Below are 12078 nucleotides of genomic sequence, written 5' to 3'. Positions count from 1 at the left end.
GCGGAGTCAGAGGAAGGCCCAAAAATTGTCAGACTCCAGCCACCCTAGTCATAGACTGTTCTCTCTGCTACCGCACGGCAAGCGGTACCGGAGCACCAAGTCTAGGTCCAAAAGGCTTCTTAACAGCTTCTACCCCCAAGCCATAAGACACCTGAAAAGCTAGTCAAATGGCTAGCCATACTATTTGCACCCCCCCCCCCTCGTTTATGCTGCTGCCACTCTCTGTATATTATCCATGCATTGTTACTTTAACACTACCTACAAGTACATATTACCTCAATTACCTCAACTAACCGGTGCCCCCGCACATTGACACTGTACTGGTACCCCCTGTATATAGCCTCGCTATATACAGGGGGTACCAGTACAGTGTCAATGTGCGGGGGCACCGTATTGTGATTTTTAATTATTATATTTGACTTATCTATTTTTTTTACTTAACACTTATTTCTCTTAAAACTGCATTGTTGTTTAAGGGCCTGTAAGTAAGCATTTCACTGTAAGGTCTACCTACACGTGTTTTATACCTGTTGTATTCGGCGCATGTGTATTTCTCTTCCACTTTGACATTATGGTATTTCGTGTGGAACGTTGACAAAAAAATGACAATTAAATCCTTTTTAGTCCCACTTTGTAACACAACCACATTTTGAAAAAGTCAAAGGGTGTGAATACTTTCTGAAGGTACTGTATATCTGTTTGGGTTTACCAGGATTTGCATGGTGTACTCTCATGAATGGTCTCTCCATCTCTCGAGGTGTCCTTGCTCAAGGAGTAGGATAGTGGATAGGCAATAGGTACTGAAGTGCTATGACCCCAAGAACCCTAACACCGTGCCCTTAAACACTAATCGCGTTGACAGATGCGGTTACTGAACACTACCTAACTCTTTACAAATCTCCACCCCTTTAATCTGACATTTTCTAACGACAGGAAAGTAGGTCGAGCTCTACGAGCCGCTCGTAATGAAATCCCCCATGTGACCCTGGAAAGCCTGACAACTGTATCACACTTTATTCGCTTCAAGGCAATTCCAAGGCATAGAGCAGGTGAAAGATTATAGATAAAACTACATTACCCAGCATGCCGTTCAGAAAATCTCTCTTTGTTTGTCGTGGGAGCGTTTGACAGATGTTGGAGAATTGGCATCGCTGGACCTCAGCTCTCAAGGAAAAGGCTTTCAAAGGCTTTCAAAGTCAGCGCAACACAGGATTCCTTGGCAGGCTGAGGACATCTATTAACTGAAGTTTATTTGAGCAGTGCCCTTTCCCAGCTTGTTACCTTCTCTCCCAAACCCACCTTCCACCCCCACACAGCTGTCCCTTTCTCATTTGTTTTGGTTGCAGAGATATTTCAAATATCCACCTTAATGCACCCCTTTGCCTGCTTCCCCCTTAAGCTCCATTCTAGGGCTGGGTGGTATACCGTATTTTACTATATACCGGTATTGATGCACGGACCGGTTTGAGTTTTTACATTACCTTTTATAACGGTATTTGAATGTTTGGATTGTTAAATGTTTTACGCCGTGTGTAATAGTTTTATAGTTTACTCCGCTATTTGAGTCATCTCTCGCAGCTCTCTCCATACTGCTTTCCACACAGACCTAGCCCCGCCCCCTGTCACTTACGGAGTACATTTGATGTTCCTCAACCATGACACACTTGCGTTCAATGTTGATGACAATGATGCTGTTTTCACTTTGCTGCTTCATATAAAACAACTAATGTTCTAGCGGTCTGTAATGACACTATTAGATTGTGTTTCTTACATCTGAAAAAAACGGCTAGTTTGTCTTTTCTTAGGAAGTTGGGCCTAAATCGTGTTAGCCGCTAATGCTAATTGCTGGTTAGCTGGCTAGCTAGCTAGCTAATAAATGTACTAGGTCAGAGCAAACGTAGCTAGCTATCCAGCCTGATAATACCAGTGATGGTGTAGACCTAAATCAGCATGTTGTCTGTGCAACAGTATCTTCTAAATCAAAGAGGAATACGCGAAGCATCATTATGTTAGCTACATGAAGTAGCTAAGATAAAGAATATAGGGTCCACTAGGAAACACTTATTAACACTTTGGTTCCTACCCTGTCACAATAACTTCTCCTGGCATTTTCCTTCATTGTCATGTCAAACAGCACTGTATTCAAAGTGCCCACTATTATATTCTAAGTATAGAATTAGAATAATCATTCTATTTCCATGATTCCAACAGTTCACCCAAGTGTTTTGCTCTAAATCGCAATTGCAACATTTGGTAAAAAATAAGGCCTAGATTGTTTGACCATATCGTGCAGCCTTAGGTGGCAGTGTGGAAATGACCTCAAATGAGTGGAGGAAATGCCGAAATTTTAAAAAACTATAGTGATATTATATTTTGGCCATATCGCCCAGCCCTACTCCAGACCCCTCTCACTCATCAACCAGGAAAAGAGCAACAGGCCAGGGTAGGGTATCTCCTGAACTCCACCCCAGCCCCCCACCAAATTTACGCCATGTCCGACATATACCTCTGTCAAGAAAGGTCAGATTGCTATTGCCCTCTCACATTCCAGGCACGTGCTTCCCAGGGAGACAGGTTTCCAGGGAAACCGTAACGGGCGCACATGTGACAGCGTGACGGAACGCTTGTCTGTGAGGCAATGAATCCTGATAAAGGTTTCACCATTTCCTGTAAAACTGCCCTGCTCCTTAGAACTGCTTAAGTACAGTGCCCTAGTATGGGATGTGGTCTACTGGTAAACACTTTTGTCAATCGTTCTGGTACTGGGCAAATTCCTTTTGGGAAAACACTCCTAAGGGAAACCCAAGGGAGAAAGACTGGTTCCAAGTTAACACCCAGAAGACATTGTCAAAACATTGGTAAACTCAAAGGATACAATGCGCCGCTCACGAGGCAATACCCACTGTATTACAGTATCCAGCTTTTGTACTGTAATGCAGTGATCGTATCTTCCTTGGTAGACCAAAAGGGAGAGACCAAACGAAACTTCTGTGGGACAGTGGTATTGACTGTCATGGGTAAACCCCTTCAGGGGAAAGTCCTAGAAAATCCTGGCACTCCATTCAACGTGGAGCAAAACATTTAAAAGACTTCAGATCACACTGGCTCAACCCTGCGTGATCTCTCTGAGCCTATAAAAGCCCTTAATGTCATGTCCTTGTACCTCAGTATCTTTTTCTCCACTGCTACTAAATGACATTGGAGCTATCTACCTTTGTCTGCCTTTGATATCCTACACTTTGGTATCCAACCCAGTGAATGATGACTGGAATGTTTGTAAACCTGACTATGCTAATACTGCATTATTCTACGTGATTACTGCAACCTTAATCTTGAGTCTAACAACAGTATTTCCTGATTTAATTGACATTATGCCACACATACTCCTGATATGAAATACCTTTTGTACTTCACTCAGGCTTCTGTAAAATGAGTCCTTTCCTATCTTTAACGGCATCCAAACCTAACAGACACATTGCTCTGTTATCCCCAACTCATCTGGGAAACCACGGGGATCATTCCATGACAACAATCCTATCGAGAGACCAGGGGAGGGGCATCCAAAGCAGTTGTTAGGCAGACATGTCATTTCAACCTATTGGTGATCTCTAAAACAACATGGGGAGCTACATGTCTGAGCCTCTAATGAGTCCAGTGACGGCACCTTAAAAATTATATTTAACAAACAGCCAAACAATGTGAGGAATGGCAGCCAAAGAATCCAGAGCATCCACATATTTCCGAGGGATATACAGAGGGAGTAAATATGTTTACCAGTCTATGTGTGGGTACAAGAGAACACTCCAGATGCAACTTATACCTTTATGCCAAAGACCCTCCGCAAGAACTTAAAAATGAAATTGGCTGCTATTCAAAACCCCAAGGCAAAGTCTTCACCAGTTCACTTAAACCTCCATTTCAAAAGAGTCATCATGCACATCTAACATTTGAGTCTTTTAGCAGACACTCTTATCCAGAGCGACTTAGAGTAGTGAGTGCATACATTTTTGTCATATTTAATAGGTGTCCCCCGTGGGAATCAAACCCACAACCCTGGCTCTGCAAGTGCCATGCTCTACCAACTGAGCCACACAGCACCCATGTGGCTCTGTTGATATCACTGATGTCGTGACATTTTATGCAACGATGTTGACACCGTTCCAAGTGAACACAAGCTGTATTCTTTCTGTTACAGAGCTTAATTCTATTTGAAATCCCCCGTGAGAAGTTTATTTGCCTAGCCATGTTGGGTTTTGAGTGGAGAAAACTAGAGTGAATTGTATACCTCTGACTCTTAGCAATATGGATACCATTATCCTGTCGCTTAAACTTGAGGGAAAACTTAAGGCATGGCACCCAATATAATCACAACCAATGACCTAGCACCTTATCTAGAAGACTGCTTTTTTTTATCACTGACATACAGTGCCTTCAGAAAGTAGTAATATCACAACAATATGTGGAATAAGTCAAGTGGTGTGAATACTTTCTTAAGGCACTATGAACAGAAAGCTGTAACCGTATTCAAAACTCCTTTTAACCATTTGTTAGACTGTCAGTGTCTCTCACTTTCTCTTATTACACACTCAAAAGAAGTCAAAACAAAAAGACATAGTCATGTACCTCATTCCTGCCCCACGGTCTTCAGGAGACATCTTAGGAGCTCTAGATTGGTTCTGTTACGATATTAAGGTAGTCCGAAGAAGACGTGGTTCTGGATATAAGTACTTGTCTGTCACAGCAAAGCTCTACAAATCGTTCAGGTCAAGTCAAGACACAGTTGACGTGCCACACAGCGCGAGACCAGCTAGTGTTTATCTTCAATGAAGCCTGAGCTTGACTATTTCAACCAGGCCCATCTAAAAATAACACAGGTCACACAGCATTCCATCAGGCAACTATCAAGAGGACAGAGAGGTTGGGGCAGGGTGGGGGGGGGGTACGAATACGAATACACCAGTGACCGGGTGGGAGCTGACCCTCTATGTCAGTGTCACTGCCCCCCTCTGTAAAGTTGGGGGGGGGCACAATCTGTTTATCAGATATCTTTGAGTGTGTGTGTGTTTTTTTGTGAGTGTGTGTGTGTGTGTGTGTGTGTATGTGGGAGGGGGGTTTCAGAAGTAGAAAGCAAGCACATGTCATTGTTGTCTTTGTCGAATGTTGACGCCATATCCGGTGTAAACTACTCAGAAGTTGCGCAAATGCTAGCTCTCCCCCGCTAACAACAGTTCAGTTACAGTCTTTATTTAGCCGTAGTGGAGTAAACATTATGTTGCAAAGTTACGCAAACATGATAATGATTGTTTAGGTAGTTTTCGCCTTTTTTTTATCATGTTAAGGATATTTTAAGTTGAGGAGCATTGATGGGGCTGAGTTCTGTGACTAACTGTAATCAGTAACGTTACCTGCAAAAAAATTGAAATCAGATTACAGATACTTTTGAACAACTAGATTACTTCTAGGATTACTGTTAAATTCAGAAAGGATGTTTGCGAAACAATCGTTGACACCTTTCTGTTTTCCCAATGACATTCAAATCAGCATTGAAAAAAGGTTTAAGTTTGTTCTGCCTGAGCTAGTCTGACCACAAGTCAGAGAGCACTTTAATGACACACCCAAGTGCGTTTGATGGATCACGTAAAAACGGAAAAGAGCATGAATTGGCTTTTGTAGGCCACAGTCCAAGCAATGTCTTCAAATGGTGCGACTGCTGTCGGCATCCAAAGATTATCCAACTTGAATAAACGCTAAAATAGAAAGCTGTTTTAACATGTATCTATTGAATTTTTTATATCAATAAGTGCACCACCCTGACCAAGGCCTTTCTCCCCCGATTGCTCAGTTTGGCCGGGTGGCCAGCTCTAGGAAGAGTCTAGTTGGTTCCAAACCATTTAAGAATGATGGAGGCCAATGTGTTCTTGGGAACTTTCAACTTTCAATGCTGCAGAAATATCCTTGTCTCATCGCGCACCAGAGACTCCTGTGGCGGGCCGGGCGCAGTGCGCGCTAACCAAGGTTGCCAGGTGCACGGTGTTTCCTCCGTGCGGCTGGCTTCCAGGTTAAATGCGCGCTGTGTTAAGAAGTGCGGCTTGGTTGGGTTGTGTATCGGAGGACACATGACTTTCAACCTTCGTCTCTCCCGAGCCCGTACGGGATTTGTAGCGATGAGACAAGATAGTAGCTACGAAAACAATTGGATACCATGAAATTGGGGAGAAAAAGGGGTAAAATAAAATAAATAAAAAATGTTAATTATTCATATCGATAATGAATTGCTTTATATAAAAATGAATTATTGATATCAATAATTCTAATATTTGATATAAAAAGAGTCCATGATATCAAAATTTGAAGAATTGATATTTGATATCCACACTTTAATATCTGCATAGCGATAACAACAGTTTTTTTTTAATATAGTACATTGAATTATCGATGTAAAAAATGTGCTTCTCCATTTAATTCTATGGGGAATTATTGATATAAAAATGCAATGATCAAATATCAAAATATCCACTATAGAAAGCCGTTTCATATATTTTCATATAATTTTTAATATCGATAAATAATTTTGGGATATAAAAATGTGAATGATTGATAACGAAAATGTAATTATTGATGTAAAACATTTAATTACTAATATAAATCAATCAATTAATATATGTTAAAACGGCTTTTCATAGTGGTGTAGCCTACGGGTGGGAATCTAATTTATTATTGATATCTACATAGGTCACTGAGGTGAATCACACTGCTGCTCTCTCATTTAGCTATTTGCGCCTACAATAGATGTCATTCTATTGGTCATATAAATGTTTGTCTTCTTCTAATGCCGCTTAAGGTGAAAGTAATCTAAAAGTAACTGAACGTAATCAATTTACTGAGTTTGGGTAATTCAAAAGTTACATTACTGATTACAATTTTGGACAGGTAACTAGTAACTGTTAATGGATTACATTTATATCGTAACCTACCCAACCCTGATTGTGTTGTATTGTATTTATGCCACAATTTATGCTACATTTCACCATGTTTTAACAAATATATTAGACAAACATGGTAACAGAAAAAATGTATAGTTTCATCCAAAGCACTTTAAGAACGTCAACAATTTATTATAGATTTTTATATCCAAATGACTTATGCAAATCCTTTGACTGTGACGAAACACTCATGACGAGTATTTTTGGTCCAATGACAGGTTTCCTTCAGAAGCACACCCCCTGCTAGTCTTCTGACCTGACTGGCTGCTTGTAGGGTTCAAAGTAACTGCTGTCATAGGATCAGTTCCTGTAACACAGAATCAAACAAACTCTCTGTTTCTCCCTCTCTCTGTCACACACACACACACACACACACACACACACACACACACACACACACTGCATGCCATATCATATTTCACAACCCCACAAACATCACAGTTGTCGTGGGAACAAACAACACGTGTGTCCTATCTCAAAGCAGATTTATGATCGAAACACGAAGCGTAACAGGTGTTATGATTCAAACACATAATACTACACATCCAAGTCATATTCCTTGACAGCAACAGCTCGCTATAGATAACTTCTCATTATGACTCAGATCCAGTTTTACATGTTGATTTGAATTGAAGATTTGAATTGTTGACGTAAATGGGTGATTTGAAATGTTGTGTATACACACAAAGACTGACAAAAATAGGTGTTGAGAAATGTTGCGTAAACACTATTCAATGGGTGATTTCAAATATGTGTGTGTGCAGAGAAAATTATGTATATAGGACCATTAAGAAACATCAAATCAAATGTTATTTGTCACGTGCTTCGTAAAAAACAGGTGTAGACTAACAAAGAAATGCTTGTTTGTGTTTGTCTAAGGTAAAGCTGTGAAAGCGTGGGTATTTCTGGGAGTGGAGGTATTTTTGTCTATTTCCTCAGCACGTGCAGCCCATGGATCAGGGTTACGTAATCTCTGGCCTGTGTCGTCATTTTGACAGCTGCCCTGACTTCAGAACGACAGCATTCCTCAACACACCGGCATGCACAGCAGCCATGAACCCAAAACAGTCATATTTATCATTTTTTCAACTGATATCTATCAAAGTTACATAATACTCATAGAATGTTAATTAATGTGCGTTTTGTCTGACATTTAAACGTTTTATCCCAGCCCCCGTCCACCCAGCAGTAGGCCTTTTGCATCTTGGTAGGCCGTCATTGTAAATCAGAATTTGTTCTTAACTGACTTGCCTAGTTAAATGAAACTAAAAAATAAAAAAAGTGTTAAATGACAATCAGGGTTGGAATCAATTCCAATCATTTTGTAGACACTATCCACAGCGACATAAAGTAGTAAGTGCATATGTTTTCATATTGGTCTCCCATGGGAATTGAATCGACAACCCTAGCGTGGCAAGCACTGTTCTCTACCAATTGAGCAACACTTGTTTGCAACCCTAATTTCAAACTAAATTCTTGAATTCACTTATGAAGTGCATATTTTATGTGGAATTCAATTCGATTTGCAACAATCTTCTAGTTATTGAACTGGAATTATTATTGGAATTGTAAAAAAAATACATATATTTGGAATTCAATTCAATTCATATCATAATGGGTTTAGTATCAAAATAAACTTCAGGATTTGTTGTAAATCATTTCAACTTGAAGTTATGTATAGCTGGGCTGTCTGAACACTCATATGATCAGCCCGATAGCCATAACGAATTGAATGGGAATTGGAATTTGTGGAATTGTTAGGGATAATATTGAATTATCCACATAAAAAAAAAATTGAACTAACATAGGAATTGAGAAGAATTTAATTAAATCTGAATTACAACATTGACATGGAATTTGAATTGAATTGATGGAATTTACATGAATAGGAAACATGGACAATTAAGAGGGGTATGTGCGTGCGTGCGTGTGTGTGTTGTATGCTTTTAACCTATGTATTGAAAACTACTTACAGTATACTGAAAAAAATACACTGCTCAAAAAAATAAAGGGAACACTAAAATAACACATCCTAGATCTGAATGAATTAAATATTCTTATTAAATACTTTTTTCTTTACATAGTTGAATGTGCTGACAACAAAATCACACAAAAATGATCAATGGAAATCAAATTTATCAACCCATGGAGGTCTGGATTTGGAGTCACGCTCAAAATTAAAGTGGAAAACCACACTACAGGCTGATCCAACTTTGATGTCATGTCCTTAAAACAAGTCAAAATGAGGCTCAGTAGTGTGTGTGGCCTCCACGTGCCTGTATGACCTCACTACAACGCCTGGGCATGCTCCTGATGAGGTGGCGGATGGTCTCCTGAGGGATCTCATCCAGGGCCAGTCCATAGCATCAATGATTTCCTCTTGCAGGAACTGCTGACACACTCCAGCCACATGAGGTCTAGCATTGTCTTGCATTAGGAGGAACCCGGGGCCAACCGCACCAGCATATGGTCTCACAAGGGGTCTGAGGATCTCATCTCGGTACCTAATGGCAGTCAGGCTACCTCTGGCGAGCACATGGAGGGCTGTGCGGCCCCCCAAAGAAATGCCACCCCACACCATGACTGACCCACCATGCTGGAGGATGTTGCTGGCAGCAGAACGTTCTCCACGGCGTCTCCAGACTCTGTCACGTCTGTCACATGTGCTCAATGTGAACCTGCTTTCATCTGTGAAGAGCACAGGGCGCCAGTGGCGAATTTGCCAATCTTGGTGTTCTCTGGCAATGCCAAACGTCCTGCACGGTATTGGGCTGTAAGCACAACCCCCACCTGTGGACGTCGGGCCCTCATACCACCCTCATGGAGTCTGTTTCTGACCGTTTGAGCAGATACATGCACATTTGTGGCCTGCTGGAGGTCATTTTGCAGGGCTCTGGCAGTGCTCCTCCTGCTTCTCCTTGCACAAAGGGGGAGGTAGCGGTCCTGCTGCTGGGTTGTTGCCCTCCTACGGCCTCCTCCACATCTCCTGATGTACTGGCCTGTCTCCTGGTAGCGCCTCCATGCTCTGGACACTACGCTGACAGACCCAGCAAACTTTCTTGCCACAGCTTGCATTGATGTGCCATCCTGGATGAGCTGCACTACCTGAGCCACTTGTGTGGGTTGTAGACTCCGTCTCATGCTACCACTAGAGTGAAAGCACCGCCAGCATTCAAAAGTGACCAAAACATCAGCCAGGAAGCATAGGAACTGAGAAGTGGTCTGTGGTCACCACCTGCAGAACCACTCCTTTATTGGGAGTATCTTGCTAATTGCCTATAATTTCCACCTGTTGTCTATTCCATTTGCACAATAGCATGTGAAATGTATTGTCAATCAGTGTTGCTTTCTATGTGGACAGTTTGATTTCACAGAAGTGTGATTGACTTGGAGTTACATTGTGTTGTTTAAGTGTTCCCTTTATTTTTTGAGCAGTGTATAAACGCAACATGCAAAGTGTTGGTCCCATGTTTCGTGAGCTGAAATAAAATATCCCAGAAATGTTCCATATGCACATAAAGCTTATTTCTCGCAAATGTTGTGCACAAATTTGTTACATCCCTCTTAGTGAGCATTTCTCATTTGCCAAGATAATCGATCCACCTGGGAGGTGTGGCATATCAAGAAGCTTATTAAACAGCATGATCATTATACAGGTGCACCTTGTGCTGGGGACAATAAAAGGCCACTCTAAAATGTGCAATTTTAGCACACAACACAATGCCACAGATGTCTCAAGTTTTGAGGGAGCAAGCAATTGGCATGTTGACTGCAGGAATGTCCACCAGAGCTGTTGCCAAAGAATTTAATGTTAATTTCTCTACCATAAGCCAACAGCATTTTCGAGAATTTGGCAGTAAGTCCAATTGGCCTCAGATGCGCAGACCACGTGTAATCACGCCAGTCCAGTACCTCCACATCAGGCTTCTTCACCTGCTGAGAAGAGCCACCCGGACAGCTGATGAAACTGTGAGTGTGCACAACCAAATCATTTCTGCACAAACTGTCAGTAACTGTGTCAGGGAAGCTCATCTGCATGCTCGTCGTCCTCACCAGGATCTTGACCTGACTGCAGTTCGGCATTGTAACCGACTTCAGTGGGCAAATTATCACCTTCAATGGCCATTGGCACGCTGGAGAAGTGTGTTCTTCACAGATTAATCCCAGTTTCAACGGTACTGGACAGATGGCCGACAGCGTGTATGGCTTCGTATGGGCGAGCGGTTTGCTGATGTCAATGTTGTGAACAGAGTTCCCCCGTGGTGGCGGTGGGGTTATCGTATTGGCAGGCATAAGCTATGGACACGAACACAATTGCATTTTATCGATGGCAATTTGAATGCACAGAGAAACTGTGCCGAGATCCTAAGACCCATTGTAGTGCCATTCATCCATCGCCATCACCTTATGTTTCAGCATGATAATGCATGGCCCAATGTCGTAAGGGTCTGTACACAATTCTGGAAGGTGAAAAAGTCCCAGTTCTTCCATGGCCTGCATACCCAGACATGTCATCCATTGATCATATTTGGGATGTTCTGGATCGACGTATACCACAGCGTGTTCCAGTTCCCACCAATATTCAGCAACTTCGCACAGCCATTGAAGAGCAGTGGGATAACATTCCACACGCCACAATCAACAGCCTGATCAACTCTATGCAAAGGAGATGTGTTGCACTGCATGAGGCAAATGATGGTCACACCAGATACTGACTGGCTTTCTAATCCACGCCACTACCTTTAAAAATATATATATTTTATTTTATCTGTGACCAACAGATGCATATGTGTATTCCCTGTCATGGGAAATCCATAAATTAGGGCCTAATGAATTTATTTCAATTGACTGATTTCCTTATATGAACAGTAACTCTGTAAAATCTTTGACATTTTTACATGTTGCATTTATATTTCTGTTCACTGAACATAGAATTACTATTGTATTTTAGTGAGCCCATTTGGATGAGACATAAAAAAAAGCCGATAGTACTTCATAGAATGATAGGAACCTATGGGCTATTTTAGCCCATAAGGGGTGGGCTATTCTAGTGCCTTTTTCACATGCTCCCTCAAGTCTCCAATATCTTAGTACC

The 12078-nt window shown here is 41.6% G+C and overlaps 1 protein-coding gene across 2 annotated transcripts in view; it reads right to left on the bottom strand.

Annotated features, from left to right (window-relative positions):
* retreg1 (reticulophagy regulator 1) overlaps positions 1–12078 on the bottom strand; it is a 70194-nt gene that overhangs the window by 27452 nt on the left and 30664 nt on the right. Inside the window, exon 1 of one of the 2 annotated variants that reach the window (XM_024419932.2) lies at positions 4624–4831. The exons of the other annotated variant lie outside the window; for it this stretch is intronic. Within the exon in view, the coding sequence (XP_024275700.1) occupies positions 4624–4655 (32 nt within the window). The 5' untranslated portion in view covers positions 4656–4831. Of the gene's footprint in view, positions 1–4623; positions 4832–12078 lie in introns of those variants that run through there. 2 annotated transcript variants of the gene reach the window in all.

Source organism: Oncorhynchus tshawytscha, linkage group LG10 (assembly GCF_018296145.1).
Source record: "Oncorhynchus tshawytscha isolate Ot180627B linkage group LG10, Otsh_v2.0, whole genome shotgun sequence".
NCBI classification, from domain to species: domain Eukaryota; kingdom Metazoa; phylum Chordata; class Actinopteri; order Salmoniformes; family Salmonidae; genus Oncorhynchus; species Oncorhynchus tshawytscha.
Note: the sequence above shows the minus strand (reverse complement) of the source record. Positions and strands in the feature narration are given on the sequence as shown.